The 16,998-nt window shown below is 60.8% G+C and overlaps 2 protein-coding genes across 3 annotated transcripts; one reads left to right on the forward strand and one right to left on the reverse strand.

Annotated features, from left to right (window-relative positions):
- The first annotated feature begins 1,132 nt into the window (after positions 1–1,132).
- DOK4 (docking protein 4) lies at positions 1,133–6,695 on the forward strand. Of its 2 annotated transcripts, XM_068411306.1 has the most exons (9): positions 1,133–1,161; positions 1,804–2,023; positions 2,781–2,888; positions 3,959–4,073; positions 4,160–4,279; positions 4,372–4,561; positions 4,830–4,968; positions 5,065–5,188; positions 5,283–6,695. In XM_068411306.1, the coding sequence occupies exons 2-9, from the start codon at positions 1,958–1,960 to the stop codon at positions 5,405–5,407; spliced, it is 987 nt and encodes a 328-aa protein (XP_068267407.1). In that variant the 5' UTR covers positions 1,133–1,161; positions 1,804–1,957; the 3' UTR covers positions 5,408–6,695. The 2 variants fall into 2 exon arrangements, with proteins under 2 accessions (XP_068267407.1, XP_068267408.1); XM_068411307.1 differs by lacking the exon at positions 4,160–4,279.
- A 1,031-nt stretch (positions 6,696–7,726) lies between these two features.
- Positions 7,727–16,977, reverse strand: POLR2C (RNA polymerase II subunit C). Its single transcript, XM_068411018.1, has 9 exons — positions 16,840–16,977; positions 16,445–16,494; positions 16,123–16,191; positions 15,886–15,938; positions 15,631–15,759; positions 14,599–14,650; positions 13,447–13,615; positions 9,606–9,680; positions 7,727–8,227 (listed from the first exon to the last, which is right to left on the reverse strand). The coding sequence occupies exons 1-9, from the start codon at positions 16,923–16,925 to the stop codon at positions 8,083–8,085; spliced, it is 828 nt and encodes a 275-aa protein (XP_068267119.1). The 5' UTR covers positions 16,926–16,977; the 3' UTR covers positions 7,727–8,082.
- Between the last annotated feature and the right edge of the window lie 21 nt (positions 16,978–16,998).

Below are 16,998 nucleotides of genomic sequence, written 5' to 3' on the forward strand. Positions count from 1 at the left end.
TGTCTGCGGGGCTGCGGCCGGGCAGGCTGGGGTGCACCCCTGGGGGTGCTCACCCGTGGGTGCAGGGTGTTCACCCGTGGGTGCAGGGTGCCCATCCTGGGGAGGTGCAGGGTGCTCACCCGTGGGTGTAGGGTGCTCACCCTGGGGAGGTGCAGGGATGCTCACCTGTGGGTGCAGAGTGCCCACCCTGGGGAGGTGCAGGGGTGCTCACCCATGGGTGCAGGGTGCTCACGTGTGGGTGCAGGGTGCCCATCCTGGGGAGGTGCAGGGTGCCCATCCTGGGGAGGTGCAGGGGTGCTCACCCATGGGTGCAGTGTGCTCACCCTGGGGAGGTGCAGGGGTGCTCACCTGTGGGTGCATGGTCCCCATCCTGGGGAGGTGCAGGAGTGCTCACCCATGGGTGCAGGGTGCCCATCCTGGGGAGGTGCAGGAGTGCTCACCCATGGGTGCAGGGTGCTCACCCTGGGGAGGTGCAGGGGTGCTCACCCGTGGGTGCAGGGTGCTCACCCTGGGGAGGTGCAGGGTGCTCACCCGTGGGTGCAGGGTGCCCATCCTGGGGAGGTGCAGGGGTGCTCACCCGTGGGTGTAGGGTGCTCACCCCGGGCGCTGACCCCCCGCCCAGCCCCTGCACCCCGCCGAGCACTGGGGCTCAGACACAGCCTCATTAACAATTCATATCGGGGTGAGCTCATCCCCTCGCGCTGCCTTTTAATCGACCGGCGGAGCGCCCCGCTCACGGGGCGGGGGTGATGCCCTTTTATTTGCAGCCATTACTCATTTTTTTATGGCCCAACAAACGCGGCTGCGGGGGTGGGAGGTGCCTGCGGGCGGTTTCCGTGGGGACCCTGAGTTTTGGGGGGCACAGAAGGGCCGGGGACGAGGGGACGTCTGCTACGGGACAGCCCGGGACAGCGGCGCGGCGGGGCGTTCACTCTGAAGCCTAATGATGGGCAGGCACGAAACTTCTTCCAGGGTGGCCGGTTGTGGTTGGGGCTGGGCTGGGGGGACGGAGGGGGCAGCGTGGTGGGGGGAGGGGATGGATGGGGGGCGGGGCCTGAGGGGGTGTGGTGGGGGGGGCGTGGCCAAGGGGGCGTGGCCAAGGGGGGCGGGGCCTCACGGCTCCAGGGCTGGGAGCAACAAGGAGCCGGGCGCTGGAGCCGGGTAATGCCGGGGGGGTGCGTGGCGGGGGACAGGCTACGGTGGGGGGAGGTGGTGACACAGGACGGGCTTGGCCGAGGTGACAAGTGTGTGGGGGGTGACAGCGTGGGGAGGGACGATGGCGGTGGGAGCGGGACAGCGGGGGGTCCTTGGGGTGCTGTCACCCCTGGTCCCAGTGAGCCCAAGGTGTCACAGGAGCGGGCGCGGGGTCCCAAGCAGTGGGGCCAGCGTGGCTCTTGGCGACACATCCCGGTGGCACCCAGGCAGGCCGTGGCGGTGGCCCCCATCCACCATGGTGGTCCCCCCCTATTTGGCTGGGACCAGCAGGAGCTGACCTGATGGGGCAGGAGGTTGTTAACGCTGAAACCTACTGATGTCCGGCAGCTGGGGCCACGTCGCTGCCCAAGCGAGCGGTCTGGGAGGAAGGAGGGGGCGGTGGTGGAGACCCGTGGGTGAAGTCCAGCGTGGGTGTCCCCTGGGACACGTGTCAGGGCTGGTGGCAAGGGAGCAGTGGTGCGTGCCGGCCTGGCACGGGTTAACGCCGGCCTGTTCCACTCGGATGGTTCAGGCAGCAAAAGGGAGGAGGAGGAGGAGGAGGAGGAGGAGGAAGATGTCACCCATCGCTCTGTCATTTCTCTTTTCCAGCCAGGATGGGGGACACCGCTAGCACCAAACTGGGCCGGCGGTGAGGCAAGAGGAGGGGGGGGGATAACGGAGGAAGAGGATGGAGAGGGGGGGGCGAAGGTGAAGGCGAGCCCCCCCCCTCCCCAAATACCCTCCAGCCCATCGGGCCATCGCCATGGCGACGAATTGGAACGACATCATCAAGCAAGGCTACGTGAGGATGAAGAGCAAGAAGCTGGGGGTGAGTGGGGTGGGGGCACCCATGGATTTGGGGGTGCCGGGTGCCGCGAGAGGCGACCGGCACCTTTGGGTTTGGGTTAAATAAGTGGCTTTTTGAGGGTGGGGACAAGGGACAGGCCACTTGTTGGGACCCAAATCAGCAGCCCCAGGGCGGGGGGGGGCCACATCCTGCACCCCGTCACCAGGCACGGGTCACCGCAGGGATGTGGGGGGTGTCCCTGAGCTCCCCCCCACCCCGTGCCTCAGTTTCCCTCCGCACCCAGTTTTGGCACTGGGGATGCCCCACGCTGGGGCTGCTGGATGTAAATTAAGGGGGGTGCTGGGGTGCAGCACCCATAGGTGGGGGGTCAGGGGGGTTGGTTGCTCGCCTTCATCGCTCGGAGGCGGCAGCAACGAGCATGCTGGGTAATTTCACGCTAATTAGGAAGAACAAAGAGGGAGAGGGCTTGAGGGGGGGGGGGACATGCTTGGGGACCATGAACCCGCTACCCCCAGAGGCTGGGGCTGCGGGAAAGGGGACGGGGAGACACCGGGACGGGGGCCTTGCCCACGTTCGTTAATTAAGCTCTGTAATTAGCGTCGGCGGGGTGGAGGGGGACGTTGGCAGCCCTGCTTATCCCCATCCTCAGCGTCCCCTCCTGTGCCCAGGTCAGCAGGAGCGGGCAGGGCTCTTGGGGTTGGGGCCGTGGGGCCGGGGTTGGGGCCACGGTGGGGACGGGGACCCAGGGCGGCGGGCGCCGGCGCTCTCCTTGCGGCAGATCTACCGGCGGTGCTGGCTCGTCTTCCGCAAATCCTCCAGCAAAGGGCCCCAGTGCCTCGAGAAGTACCCGGATGAGAAGGCGGCGTGTCTGCGCGGGTGCCCCAAGGTGAGGGGCCGCCGTGGCGGGGGGCTGGGGGGGTGCTGCCCGTCCCCAGCGGGATCCTCCGCACCGAAACGTGCTGGGCTGGAGCTGGGTGGCTGTCGGCGTCCCGGGGTGCAGCTGGGGTGTGGGTGCAGCAGGCAGGGGCAGGGCGCAGTGGCGACCGGGCTCTGGGTGCCACCAAGCTCTGGGTGCCACCAGGCTCTTGGGTGCAGGGACAGCTGGGGCAGGGTGCAGTGGCGAGCGGGCTCTGGGTGCCGCAGTGGCCAGGGTCTGGGTGCCACAACAGCTGGGGTCTGGGTGCAGCAGCAGCGGCCGGGGTCTGGGTGCCGCCAGGCTCCTGGGTGCAGGGACAGCTGGGGTCTGGGTGCAGTGGTGGCCGAGCTATGGGTGCCACCAAGCTCTGGGTGCCACCGGGCTCCTGGGTGCAGCGATGGCCGGGGTCTGGGTGCAGTGGTGGCCAAGCTCTGGGTGCCACTGGGCTCTTGGGTGCAGTGGTGGCCGGGGTCTGGGTGCCACCGGGCTCTTGGGTGCAGTGACAGCTGGGGTCTGGGTGCCACCGGGCTCCTGGGTGCAGTGATGGCTGAGCTCTGGGTGCCACCAGGCTCCTGGGGGCAGCGATGGCCGGGGTCTGGGTGCCACTGAGCTCTTGGGTGCAGTGATGGCCGAGCTCTGGGTGCAGTGACAGACGAGCTCTGGGTGCCACTGAGCTCCTGGGTGCAGTGATGGCCAGGGTCTGGGTGCAGTGACAGCCAAGCTCTGCGTGCCACCAAGCTCTGCGTGCCACCAGGCTCCTGGTTGCAGTGATGGCCAGTGTCTGGGTGCAGTGGCGGCCAAGCTCTGGGTGCCACTGGGCTCTTGGGTGCAGTGGTGGCCGGGGTCTGGGTGCAGTGGTGGCCGAGTTCTGGGTGCCACCGGGCTCTTGGGTGCAGTGGTGGCCGGGCTCTAGGTGCCACAGCAGCCAGGATCTGGGTGCCGCAGAGGCCAGGTGTGGGTGCGGCAGCAGCTGGGGTCTGGGTGCAGCGGGGCTGGGTTTGGGTGCAGCCCTCAGTGACACCCCCCACCCCACCCCCCAGGTGACAGAGATCAGCAATGTCAAGTGCATCACCCGGCTGCCCAAGGAGACCAAGCGACAGGCCGTGGCCATCGTTTTCGCCGACGACTCCGCCCGCACCTTCACCTGCGATTCGGGTACGGCGCAGCACCCGGCGGGTCCGCCCTGGGGGTGCCGGGGGAGGGCCGGGGGTCACCCAAGGGGCTGCCGTGGTGCCTTGCAGAGCTGGAGGCGGAGGAGTGGTACAAGACGCTGTCGGTGGAGTGCCTGGGCGCCCGCCTCAACGCCGTCAGCCTGGGGGAGCCCGACCTGCTGGCGCCCGGCGTGCAGAGCGAGCAGACGGGTGAGCGCGGGGCGGGCGCTCGGGGCTCGGCCTCCCTACGCTCCCCCCTAAATTATTTTATTTTATATTTTTTTTTTTTTTCCTCTTTCCAGACCGGTTCAACGTGTTCCTCCTCCCGTGCCCCAACCTGGACGTTTACGGCGAGTGCAAGCTGCAGATCACCCATGAAAACATCTACCTCTGGGATACGCGCAACCCCCGCGTGAAGCTGCTCTCCTGGCCCCTCTGCTCCCTGCGCCGCTACGGGCGCGACGCCACCCGCTTCACCTTCGAGGCCGGGCGGTGAGATGTCACCCTCGCTGGGATGGGGACCACCATTGGGTGCCTTCATCCTGGAGGTGGCGTCACCCTGACGCCGGGGTGATGGCCACAGCCCACAGCTGGGGAGGTTTGAGGCTGGAGCTGGTCCCAGCTCAGCACCGTGGAGGGGACATGGGGACAGCACTTAAATCACGGGAAGCTGGGCCAGCTGCCACCTTGGGGTGGGGGGTGTTTTTTATCATCCCTCGGCTTGGGGACGCCGGTGACGCCCCGTGCCCCGTCCCCGCAGGATGTGTGACGCGGGGGAAGGTCTCTACACCTTCCAGACGCAGGAGGGTGAGCAGATCTACCAGCGCGTGCACAGTGCCACGTTGGCCATCGCCGAGCAGCACAAGAGGGTCCTGCTGGAGATGGAGAAGAATGTCAGGGTGAGCTCCAGCCCACCCTGGGGACACGGCTGGGGGAGAGGGAGGTGACACAGGGGGTGCCCTGTGTCCCCCTCACCCCCTTCTCGTCCTCCGCAGCTGCTGAACAAGGGCACCGAGCACTTCTCCTACCCCTGCACCCCCACCACCATGCTGCCCCGCAGCGCCTACTGGCACCACATCACCGGCTCCCAGAACATGGCCGAGTCCTCCAGCTACGCCGGTGAGTGTCCCCGTCCCCCACCGAGGAGCCACCGCTCCACCGGCCCCTGGGGTATCCCCCCCCCATATGAGCCCACCCTCTGCTTCGCCCCCAGGGGAGGCGTACGCAGTCGCCCAGGCCAGCTCGGACACCGACCTCCTCAACAAGTTCATCTTGCTGAAGCCAAAGTCCTCCAAAAGTGACAAGCCTGAAAGCCGGGAGCCCGCATCGTCCCCGTGAGCCGGCGAGGTGGGGGGGACCTCAGCGGGGGAGGGTCCCTGTTTCCTTCCCTGAGGGGTGACAAGGATGCAGGCAGCTGTCCCTCGGAGTCCCCAGGGAGCCCGGGCTGGGGCATCCTCCATGCCAAGACGTTGCCTGGTGCCCTGGCCTGATGTTACAGGAGGTGATGGCTGGCTCAGCCTCGACTGACTTGACATTGAATATCCTTATTATAAGATTTTTTTTTCCTTCTCACACGAATGCAAACTTCGAAGAGCCCTTTGGCAGAGCTGCTCAGAGGTTTTTTGACTCTTGAGGATCCAGCTGGGAGGTGGAGAAGAGGAGGGGGGTCAAGAAACTTGAGGGGGGGAGGCTGGAGCATCGCCCTGCCGCAGGGATGAGCAGCACCAGAGGAGGCGGCCGTGCCAGGCTGGGGGTGCGGGGTCCCTGCAGCCCCCTCCCTGGGAGGAGCGGGGCCTCCTGGGGACACCCCGCCAACCCTGAGCGGATTTTTTGCACTTCTCGAAGCTGTTTAACCACTCGCTGCAGAATTGAGACGTCTCAGGAGAAACTGGGGTTCCTTCCAGGGGTGCTCCCCAGCACCCCTTGCTCCTCCACCCACAGCTGCTCTCCTCGGCCATGCCCCCCCCTCGGTTTATCTGCTGGTGGGCAACCCAGGGACCGGTTTTGGCCAGTAGCCTCTGTCCCTCAAGGGGCAGCTTTGCGGATATGACAAGTCTGCGTGCGGAGAAGCCCACATCGGTGGGGGAAGAGCTGCATTTCTCGGGGTGGTCCCATCGCCCTCGCTCCCCCCTCGCCCGCCGGGGCGGCCGGGTGAAAGCCCTCACCCGTGGGGAGCTGGGCTTCGTGTGCTGGACTCGAAAGCAATTGATTTTTTTCTAATTCTCCTATTTATTGACCTCCTTTAGAAGGGCTATCTTTTTATTGCCGTGCAAACCTTGGTGTTTCTTTGGAGTCTTCTTTCAGTCTGGGTCGGGCGGTTGGTGGGTTTTATTTCTGCCCTTAAAAGCTCCAGGTCTCTGTGGTTTGGGGATGGGGAGTGTCGTGACGTGGGAAGCTGTGGTCTGTAAATACTGTGTCTTGGGTTTGTGTAGCTTGTGGCTGAGGCTGGGGAGCTGCTGGGGGGGGGGCACAGAGAAGGGCTGCTCCCCGCAGCGCGGAGGGGCTCGCCGGCACCCCCAGCACCGCCCGGGAGCACGTCCTTCCCCGGGTGAGAGGTGTAACCTGCTCTCTTTTCCTGGCTACACACCTCATCTGGAAAAGATTTAACATTTATTACCAAAAATGTCTGGGGTTTGTTTTTTTAAGGAGTTCCTCAATGAATAAACAACCCTTATCCACCCTTCCTGTTTGTCTGTTCCATCCCAACGCGGTCGGGAAGCGCAAGTGGGAGGCAGTGGCTGCCAGAGAGAAAACTGCTGATGGGGGGAGATTTCCTAACGCTGCCGGCAGCACGCTTGGCTCCAAGCTTTGTTCTGCCTCCAGCCACGGCCAGGACACTCCAAGGGAAGCCCTAAAACTGCTGGGGAGGGGAGAAGGGTGGAGGGAGTCACCACCCTCCATCATACAACCCTGAGTGAAGCAGGGTGCCAGCAATGCACTGTCACCCCGTGGCTCCGGGGATGTGCCAGGGCACTGGTGGCTCCAAAGCCCCGGGTGAAGGAGTTTCAAGCCGCTCCATCTCCCAGCTCTTCCTCCCTGAGCCGTCCCCATGCTGGGACGAGCGCAGTGGCACACACACCTTCCCCTCCCTCCCAGCCACCATGGTGAGGAAGAGGCAGATCTCTCCAGGAAAGTGTCACCGAGAAGCTCACCCCAAGTCCCGCTGGGTGCTGGCGGAGGGGAGGAGAAGGGGTGATGCGGGACCTGCACCAAGCTCCAGCCCAGCCCACAACCCACCTTGGGGCTGTGGAAGCTGTCAGCCAGGGGTTGCCAATGCCAGACCACCTGCCATGCCAGCTCCTAACGCAAAGATTAGATAGCACACAGGGAGAGGCTGCTCCAAAGGAGTCTTTAAATACAGCTCAGCCCACACTGGCCCATCTGGGCTCCCCTGCAGCGCTGCCTTCTGCAGCATCGCGCTTACCAGCCCAGCCTCCAACATCTGCTTGTGATGTGGCGCTGGATGGGCAAAGGCCGGGCTACCAGCTGGAGGGGGCCCGGGGCTCCCCGGGAGATAATGTGAAGAGCAGCAATGAGCAGCAGAGAGCAATGCTCCCTCCAAAGCAGATCTCATTAAGTTAATGTCTATTGGAGAGAAGGGAACGATGTGACACCTCCTCCTGCAGCCACGGACGAGCTTTCAGGGATGACAGAACATGGGGGGTAAGACTTTATTCAGCACAGTATGGAAGGGACATGCAAATAAGGTAGGGCTGTGTCACCCAGGTACGCGCCAGAATCCAAAACTCTGGCCTAAAACTCTGGGATCACGTAGAGGTAAAGCCCGTTCCAGTAAAGATGCTCATGGGTTCCCTTCCTGCTTTACCCTACACACCACGGTGGCTTTCCCTGGGACAGGGGGACCAGGGAAGTGGTGTCACCACATGGCAAAGCTGGGCCAGGAAAGGCAGAGGGAGGTGGGAAGGCAAAAGCCTCGGCCCAGAGCGCTGCCGGGCAGAGGGAGGAACCTTCTGCATCGCTCACGCCCGAGCCCTCTCTTGCAAGGGGCCACCTCAGTTTATAGTGAGGACGTCGCTCTGGATCTCATGGCTCAGCTGGGTCTGGAGGTCGCTCAGTTTCTTCTTCAGGCCGGACAGCGCCGAGAGAACGATGGTTTCCGGGCGCAGAGAACCGCAGGACTCCACGTTGTAATAAAACCTGAGGTTACAAGGCAGGGGGATAAGTCAGCATCTGCCCCGTGGGGAGGCACAAAACCAGAGAGCGCCCGCAGAGCGGTGCCAGCCCGTCCTGACCCACCGCAGGGAGATCTGCTGGGAACCCCAACCACCAGCATCATCCACCTCCCAACCGGGCAACAGCCAGCGCTGCCCCTCTACAACCGTCACCCCAACGCTCCTGACTCCACAAGGTGCAAGAGAACTTCTGAGATCTTCTCCATTCAGCACCGTGACCTGTGAGCCAGCACAGAGCCTCGTGCCAGGGAGTCAGGCTGGCTGCAGGCACTTCTGCAGTGAAGAGGGGGGTACCACCAGCAATCGGAGCACGAGAGACCCACACAGAATCCCAGACTGGTTTGGGCTGGAAGGGACCTTAAAGACCATCCAGTTCCAGCCCCCTGCCACGGGCAGGGACACCTTCCCCCAGACCAGGTTGCTCCAAGCCCCATCCAACCTGCCCTTGAACACTGCCAGGGAGGGGGCAGCCACAGCTTCTCTGGGCAACCTGGGCCAGGCTCTCACCACCCTCACAGCAAAGAATTTCTTCCCAATATCTACTCTAAATCTCCCCTCTTTCAGTTTAAAACCATTCCCCCTCGTCCTATCACTCCATGCCCCTGTAAAAGCCCCTCTCCAGCTTTCCTGCAGCCCCTTCAGGCACTGGAAGGTGCTAGAAGGTCTCCCCGGAGCCTTCTCTTCTCCAGGCCGAACAGCCCCAGCTCTCTCAGCCTGTCTCCAGAGCAGAGGGGCTCCAGCCCTCTGAGCATCTCCGTGGCCTCCTCTGGACTCGCTCCAACAGCTCCGTGTCCTTCTGATGCTGGGGCCCCAGAGCTGGACGCAGCACTGCAGGGGGGGTCTCCCGAGAGCGGAGCAGAGGGGCAGAATCCCCTCCCTCGCCCTGCTGGCCACGCTGCTGGGGATGCAGCCCAGGACACGGGTGGCTTTCTGGGCTGCCAGCGCACGTTGTCGGCTCATGGTGAGCTTCTCGTCACCCATCACCCCCAAGTCCTTCTCCTCAGGGCTGCTCTCAATCCATTCTCCACCCACCCTGTATTTATTCACGTAGGTGAATAAATATCCTGAGCCATTCTCCCTCACAGGCCTCGCACTTCACCGAGTGTTGCCCTGCCCTACTCGATAACACGAAGTCAGGAGAGCCGTCTAGTATCTCCCAGAGAGGAAATCCTGCCAGGCCTGGGCATTAACTCCAACTTCCACCCTGCTTTTCAGGGAACACCAGCTCCCTGGGCTGGCAAACTTCAGTGCAGAGCAGATACTCTTGTATTAATGAAACCCAAAGAGATGCACCCAACTGGTCACCCCATTTTCCAGCTGCGGCAGCGCGTTCAGCTCCCTACCTCTCCGGCTTCCCGTTGGGGTCATAGGGAGCCTGAGCATCCTCCTCGTCGATCTCCGAGTACTCACTCTTGGGCCTGGAATCAAAGAGCAGGAAGGTCAGCACGGAGCCTGGCCCCACAGCGGCACTGGTTGGCCCCAGAGAGCAAGTGCTGGGGTTGATGTCCAGCAGCCGTCAAACATCAAGTCACACTAAAAAAGGCTCAGTCCCACATCACCCTTTCTAGCTCCTCGTTAATGCCACACAATCACCCAGCGGTGCTGGAGGAAAAGGATGGGCCGAGGCCACTGTGTGAGGGTCAACAAGGCCAAGTGTCGGGTCCTGCACTTGGGGCACAACAACCCCCCGCACCGCTACAGGCTGGGGGAGAGTGGCTGGAAAGTGCCTGGTGGGAAAGGACCTGGGGGTGTTGGTCGATGGAGGCTGGATATGAGCCAGCAGTGTGCCCACGTGGCCAAGGAGGCCACCAGCATCCTGGCTTGTATCAGCACCAGTGTGGCCAGCAGGACTAGGGCAAGGATCGTCCCCCTGTACTCGGCACTGGGGAGGCCGCACCTTGAATCCTGGGTGCAGTTTTCGGCCCCTCACGACAAGAAAGACCTTGAGGTGCTGGAGCGAGTCCAGAGAAGGGCAACGAAGGTGGTGAAGGGTCTGGAGCACAAGTGTGATGGGGAGCGGCTGAAGGACCTGGGGGGGTTTAGCCTGGAGAAAAGGAGGCTGAGGGGAGACCTTCTTGCTTTCTACAACTGCCTGAAAGGAGGGTGTAGCGGGGTGGGGTCAGTCTCTTCTCCCAGGTAACAAGTGACAGGATGAGAGGAAACGGCCTCAAGTTGTGCCAGGGGAGGTTTAGGTTGGAGATCAGGGACAATTTCTTCCCCCAAAGGGTTGTCAAGCACTGGCACAGGCTGCCCAGGGCAGTGGTGGAGTCCCCATCCCTGGGGGGATTTAAAAGCTGTGTAGATGTGGTGCTGAGGGACATGGGTTAGTGGTGGGCTTGGCAGGGGTAGGTTAACGGTTGGACTCAGTGATCTTAAAGGTCCTTCCCAACCCAAACGATTCTGTGATCCCTCAGCTTTTAGAGCATCATCCCAGAGAGACTGTTTGGAAGCACTTAATCCATGTAAGAAAACCCAAAGCCTTGAGCTGTCTGAGAAGCCAGCACAGAATATCCCGTGCCCACCAAGGTCTCCTGCTGGCCTTCCTCTGCCCCAGCAATAACAAAGGCTGATCCTGGAACCCCACCATCAGCTGCCTGAAATAAAACTGCACTTCCCAAACAAATCCCCTGTCTGTAACAAACCCCTGAGAGAGATAAAGTGTTAACGGAGCTGGGTCTTCACGTTACTTGCAAAACCACCCACGACCGAAAACGGGGCAGAGGTTTCCACCACCACAACAGCTGCTTTGAGTCCAGCTGCGTGCCAGTGCTCTGCCCACAGCCTCGAAAAGCAACGAGCATGAAAAGCCAAACCAAAAATAACAGCTAGCCTTGGACAGCAGAGGCCTTTATCTCTGTATCGTCTTCACAGGGAATCAGATGAACTTGGAAGGACAGATGCGTCATCAGGGAACAGGCAGCGACAATGGTAAACTTTCTTTGAGATTTTTCCAACTTTTACATGTATTTTGTCAAGAACTTCTCAAAAAAAAAAAGTTTCCAAGTACTCAGCTTGTTGCACAACACACCGGGTTCCTGAAGACGCAGCCACCAAACAAGAGAATCCACATTAGCCTCGGGCCACCCAGGCAGGGAAGCGTCTCACTGCTGAGGTACCAGTGCTCAGCCACGCAGCTGGGGCTGTTCCCTGCGACACCAACCTCTCCAAACGCCCAGACTCTCCAAAATTCACACTGGGATATTCCCTGTCCCAAAAGAGCTCAGCCTGCCCAGCACCTGTCTGATTCAAAGCTGTATTTCAAAACCTGCCTGTCACTTCATCAGTGTCAGACTTACCACCGAGCGTTACAGGAATTAAACCACAGAATTTTTGTAGTGCCAAAATGAAGCCCAAAATTATTTCAAATCCTGATTTGAAATTCCCCATCACAGAGACATTATTGCTTCTCAAGAATCCGATCTATCACCCAGACAATCAGCTGAACTTTGGGGCGATTTACACGCCACAAATCATTTGGATACTTCAAAACTATCCGGTTTCACTCCCAAAACTGCCAGTGACAAAGGACAGGCCAGCACATCGACTCTTGTGACGTGCTCCTGACCACAAAACTGCCCAGCAGCATCCTCCTTGGCTCTGCACCATCTCATCACAACCAGCCTCTCAGGGACTTTCCCCCCACAGCCTGGTCTGTCTGGCAGTTCCCAAAGTCCAGCTTCCACCCACGTGTGTAGATCATCAACACTAAGGAAAATGCCCGTTTCCAGATCTCCTGCACTACCAGCCAGCCCGGTTCCTGCTGCAGATCCCACAGCACCGCCCTGACGAGGCGCTGAAGGAGCCCAACGCCCGGCACGTCCCGTTCTCACCCAGACTGACTGAACCGGACCCACGAACGCGCCCTACAGAGCCCATCAAAGCCAAGCAGGGTTCGCTCCTTCCATCCATAAAACAGGGCTGGGATGGCTGCGGGCAGATCCCAGCCCATCTCATGCACGTTCTGGAGTCACCTGCATCTCCACCCACAGCGACAAAAGGCTTCTCAAGTCTCCTGAGCACAAACCTGGCTACACAGGATCTCCGTGACAGCTCCTGAGCAGAAAGCCCCTGGCAGCCCAGCTAAGGCGTGAAATCTGGGCCAACCACACCTCCAAGAAGCTCGTTTACTGACAGCTAATTTAGCAAGGGACAGCGTGGTGATGGGTCTGAGCGCCCAGGCTCGGAGCGGACAGCGTGGAGGTACAACAGCCCCCACCACCTGCCTGCTAGTGCCTGCAGCGACCAGAGGAAAACCCACCGAGCCCCTTCTGCCGCTCTCCAGCTGCAGCTCTGCTCAGGCTTCTTGTTCCCCTTGCTCAGCCCTGGCTTCTGTGGTCTCTGCACCAAATCCTGCTCCTCCACCGCGGTCTTCCTGACCTCGAGAGCAGCTCTGGCTGCTGCCCTGCTGTTACGGCAGCGTATCCACCGCTCCCTCTAGCCCCTGCTCTCGGCCTGCCTTGGCTAAAGCGCCTGGTTCCTCACTCTGCTGCTGGCTCCAGCGTGCTCGATGACAGGGTGTCTGCTAGGTGGTCACTGGGATGCAGAGCCAGGAGCAGCTCAGGTGTCTGCTCAAGGAAAAGTGCTGCTAGGTGAAGCCCTCACCCTGGCCAAAGCAGGGCAGCAGCTTTGCAAAAGCACAATCATGTCACTTTTAGATGAGATGCAGTGCGCTACCGGTGCAGAATGACATGTCAGAGCAGAGGAAAGAGCCAGAGAGGAAAAGTCCACTGCCAGAGCTCACGCTCCCGGAGTGAGGAGATGTATGGCTGAAACTGGAGCCACACACCAGGCTTCCTCAAACAGGGCTGCAAAATCAGCCTTGCAACCTAACCTTCTGCTCTGTGCTCTCGTAGCAACCTCTTCCACCTCGCGGGGAACTATTCCTTCCTCAGACTTACCCTGATCTACAGGGAAGGAAAAACAGGAAGAAGTGGTGGGAAAGAACATGAAAATGAGGTAAAACAGCAGTGACAGTACGTGAGGGGAGGCCAAGAGGTGGCCACAAACCAGTCCACCTTGCGAGCAGCTGCAACCAAGGGACTGGCTTTGGTACCCTAACACAGGAGCAGGGTCTGTGCAAGGGGAAACGAGAGGCACACACGATCACTTCCTGACCCAAATTATCCCCAGGGTGCCTTTTGGAAAAATCTTTTCCAGTCCCTCCAGCCAGCCAGGAGGACATACCACTCCTCCGGTTTGGGGTACACGGTGTGCCTCAGCGCGTTGTCCGGGTCGTACTCGAAGGCTACGCCTGCCGTGGGGTTCCACTTGGCGTGCTCCTTGCCAAAGCCCTTCTTGGCATAGGCTCGCAGGCGGAGCTCCTGGCCCTTCCGCAGCTTCACGATGAGGATGTCTGCGGAAAAGCACACGCCCGTTTGAGAAGGCCGCAGAGGAGAAACGAGCGCGCAGGATCCCACGAGGGCAAAGGCAGGAATTTTTAGTGCCCAGGAAGACGTCACCAGAAGCCAGGGCTTGTTTGGATTCTTAGAGGGGCTCATGTGTGTCCCCAGAGTAGCTGGGAAACATCTTGCTAAGTAAAAAGGAGTTGCACATACGCCCAGAGGCACAGCTCAGGCCCCCAAGCGACAGCGGACAGCCCAGCATTTTGCACCTTTGCTGTCTCTAAGCTCTCACAAGGAGAGAGAGAAGCCCCCTCTGACACAGGACCCGAGTTCTGGGGATAACCTTTAAGTGGCATTAAGACAAAATGCCAACCCCACTGACGCAGTGACGCTGGTGTCTCTCAACTGCCAGCTTTACAGCTGCCTTACGGTTACACAGCTAGTGAAGTGTCCTGGTTTCGTGGGGATAAAATTTACAGAAGCAAGTTTCTGTTACATTTTGTTCCAGTTTGTGGCCAGCCATGGTGATCAAGGCCATGAGCAGTTAAACCCAGGGCAGCTGCCCCAGGCTGGCCCACAGGTGTGTTCTCATAAATAACGTCACGGTCACTATAAATTGGAAAGCTTGGGGGGAGGGGGGGCTCTTTGCTCTGCTCTCTTTCCCCCTCCTTTTTTCTCCTTCTCAGCGATTGGTATCCCTGGAGCGACTTGCCACAACTCTGGGGGCCAAGTATAACTTTGTGTGATTTGTATCACCATTGATATTCGTTCCTTTATTTTATGAAATCTGTTTAAATTTCAACCCACGAGACCCCCTCGTTTTCCCAAGTCCCCTCCTCGTTCGGGGAAGGGACACTGGGTGGGAGAACAACTGCTTATTGTTTAGCCCTGGGTGTGGGCTAAACGAAGACATAAAGGAAGGCTGAGTTCAAAGAACCTGAAGGAAAAATTCATTTCCCTCTCCAGCTCTTGTTCCCAGTGACCCCCCGCTTACCGTCCTGCTCCACATAGTCATTGGGGTCGTTGTCTCTGCTCCGAGATGTCACCTGCAGCAGAAGAACAAAAGCAAGTGAATTAACAGCAAGATCAGCTTTTGTCCCCGCGTCAAACAGCAGCTGCCTACAAATATTAGGGACCGCAGAGAGCCACTCTAGCATGACTTACAGCAACAAATCCAGGGACAATTCAGGCATGTGACATCCCACGCCACCAGCCCGCTCCCCCCACACGATGGAGAGGCCTCCAGCCCAGCCCAGTGCCACTGCGTGGCTCTGTGACACAGCCCAGAGTCACTCCCGTGGCTGCTGGAAGGTGACACACAGCACCTCAGCCCGAAGCAACCAAGAACCAGCGGGCTACAGCGAGGCTTTACCCAGGCAGGCACTGTCACCAGCCCCCAGAAGCAGCTCCCAGGTTGTGGTGACACCCGCATGCAGCCTCAATAGCATTTTAAAACGTTCTCCAGTAAGTCCCATTGCATCTGTTCTGATTTGGCTCCACCAAACTGGGCAAGAGCCATTTGGCAGCAGCGCCCTGGCCAGGGCTCCTCACACCTTGTGGTGCTGAGAAGCAAGAACCAGAAAACCAGGGGCCTCTGGGTTGCTGCCAAGCCTTTGGAGAGCCTGACCTTGCCCGAGCCCCGGCAGCAAGCGGGCAGAAGGCAGTGACATGGCAGCAGGGCCCAAGCGCACACGCTCCGAGTGTTTGAGGTGAGATGGGGGGACAATGCTAAAGCCTCCCAAGAGCTCGAGGTGAGGGAGGATGAGGCTTTAACAAGGCCACACCGCTTTGACACGCCATCAGACAGCACGTGAAGCACAAGGTGAAGAGGAGGAGGGCACTGGCACACGCTGCTGGGTCTGCAGATACTCCCGCTTTGCTCCCCCACTACATGCTAAGTGGGGCTTTAGGCAGCGTGGAACATGCTCAAAGGCCTTGTTCTGTCCACACCCCACGTGTTTGCCACCCTGGCCTCAAGGAGAACGTAGAGAGGGGGGTCGCTGACAAGCAGAGGGATCACACTGACCGGTATGACCCGGGGGTTGTTAGAGATGAGATCGCGGGATGTGACGTGACGAGTCTGGTCTTCATTGCACCGGACGTCGAGGGTGAACTCCACAGAGCACTCCGGACAGAACTCATCACACGTGCAGTCCTGGGACAGACACGGGTCAAGAGCTTTACGCCAAACCTCTCCCAGCAAGAAATTAGTAGCACTTCCCATCAGATCAGACACCCACCACCATCAAATTAAGCACTTGCGCCATTTTGTTTGACTCACTCTGGAATACTGCATCTTATCCACAATGTCATCGCTGGTGAGCGGGATGAGACCTGTGGGAAGAAGGAAATGGGGGGAATGTCTGAGTGAGACCACGGGAGCACTGACCCTCCTGCTGAGACGGGCAGAGGGACAGCAGCCTCCTGACAAAGGTGCTTCAGCATCTCTGGACTGATTTCGCCCACGACCTCTGCCACGCTGCACATCTTCACCTTCCTCCCCGTGCCTGGCACTCACCCAGCCTGTGTGCGATGAACTCGTCATGGAGCACAGAGGAGTTGGCGTCTATCTGCACCCAGTCGATGGCTGCAGAGGGGAAAAAGTCACGAGCTGAGAAACATTTCCGTGGGGAAAAGCTGAGCAGTTTGCAAGGGCACAGAAAACGTTACGGACACTACAGTGAAGGTAAAACAGGATCTGGTAACACATACTACTGTAAACAGGGGGAAGGTGAGCTGAAGGCAGCCTGGAGATGGAGGAGAAAATAGAGGGGCACCGGTAAGAGCGACGGGGCCAGCAGCCCGAGGAGCCGTGACCACGGGTGAGCGACCGGCCGTACCTATGGTGGGGACCTCAGCGATGAACACCCTCCGGATGGAATTCGCCACCCTGAGGGAGAGAAACACCCGTGTTGAGGCGTGAGGGAACCCGGAGCTTCGCGGCCTGCCCACAGGGCCACCGGCCGGGGCTGAGCCCGGGGCTTTGCCTCGGAGGCCCCGACCGGACCCGCGCCGGGGGTGCCCCGCGGCCGAGGCGAGCCGGCAGCAGGCCGTGACCCGAGCGGGGGGATCCCCGCGGCGCCGGTTCCCCCGGCCGCCCTCACCCCCGGCGCCCGCGGGGAGGCTGGGCCTGCGGGGAGGCAGGGCCTGCGCGGGCCGCTCCCGGGGCCTGCTCCATCCCCGGGCCCGCCCGCCCCGCCCCGCCCCGCCGGCCCGGCCCCGCCGCGGTGCTCACGCCAGGTCCGTGTTCTCGATGATGAACTTGACGTTCTCGTCCGTGAGCTCGGTGATGCGCACCGTGGGCTGGTTCGCGTACGGCATGGCCGCCCCCGCCCGCCCCCTGGCCGCCGGAGGACCCGCCCGGTGCCTCCCGGTCCCTCCCCGCCCCGCCGCC

This window comes from Nyctibius grandis, chromosome 12 (genome assembly GCF_013368605.1).
Source record: "Nyctibius grandis isolate bNycGra1 chromosome 12, bNycGra1.pri, whole genome shotgun sequence".
Taxonomy (NCBI): Eukaryota; Metazoa; Chordata; class Aves; order Nyctibiiformes; family Nyctibiidae; genus Nyctibius; species Nyctibius grandis.

Excerpts from the sequence above, each read along its gene's own strand:
- DOK4 (XM_068411306.1), top strand. The coding sequence starts at position 1,958 with ATGGCGACGAATTGGAACGACATCATCAAGCAAGGCTACGTGAGGATG. Across the intron at positions 4,074-4,159 it reads CACCTTCACCTGCGATTCGG|AGCTGGAGGCGGAGGAGTGG; the intron begins GTACGGCGCAGC and ends GGTGCCTTGCAG. Across the intron at positions 4,969-5,064 it reads AGATGGAGAAGAATGTCAGG|CTGCTGAACAAGGGCACCGA; the intron begins GTGAGCTCCAGC and ends CGTCCTCCGCAG.
- POLR2C (XM_068411018.1), bottom strand. The coding sequence starts at position 16,925 with ATGCCGTACGCGAACCAGCCCACGGTGCGCATCACCGAGCTCACGGAC. Across the intron at positions 16,495-16,839 it reads ATCGAGAACACGGACCTGGC|GGTGGCGAATTCCATCCGGA; the intron begins GTGAGCACCGCG and ends TCTCTCCCTCAG. Across the intron at positions 9,681-13,446 it reads TACCCCAAACCGGAGGAGTG|GCCCAAGAGTGAGTACTCGG; the intron begins GTATGTCCTCCT and ends CTTTGATTCCAG.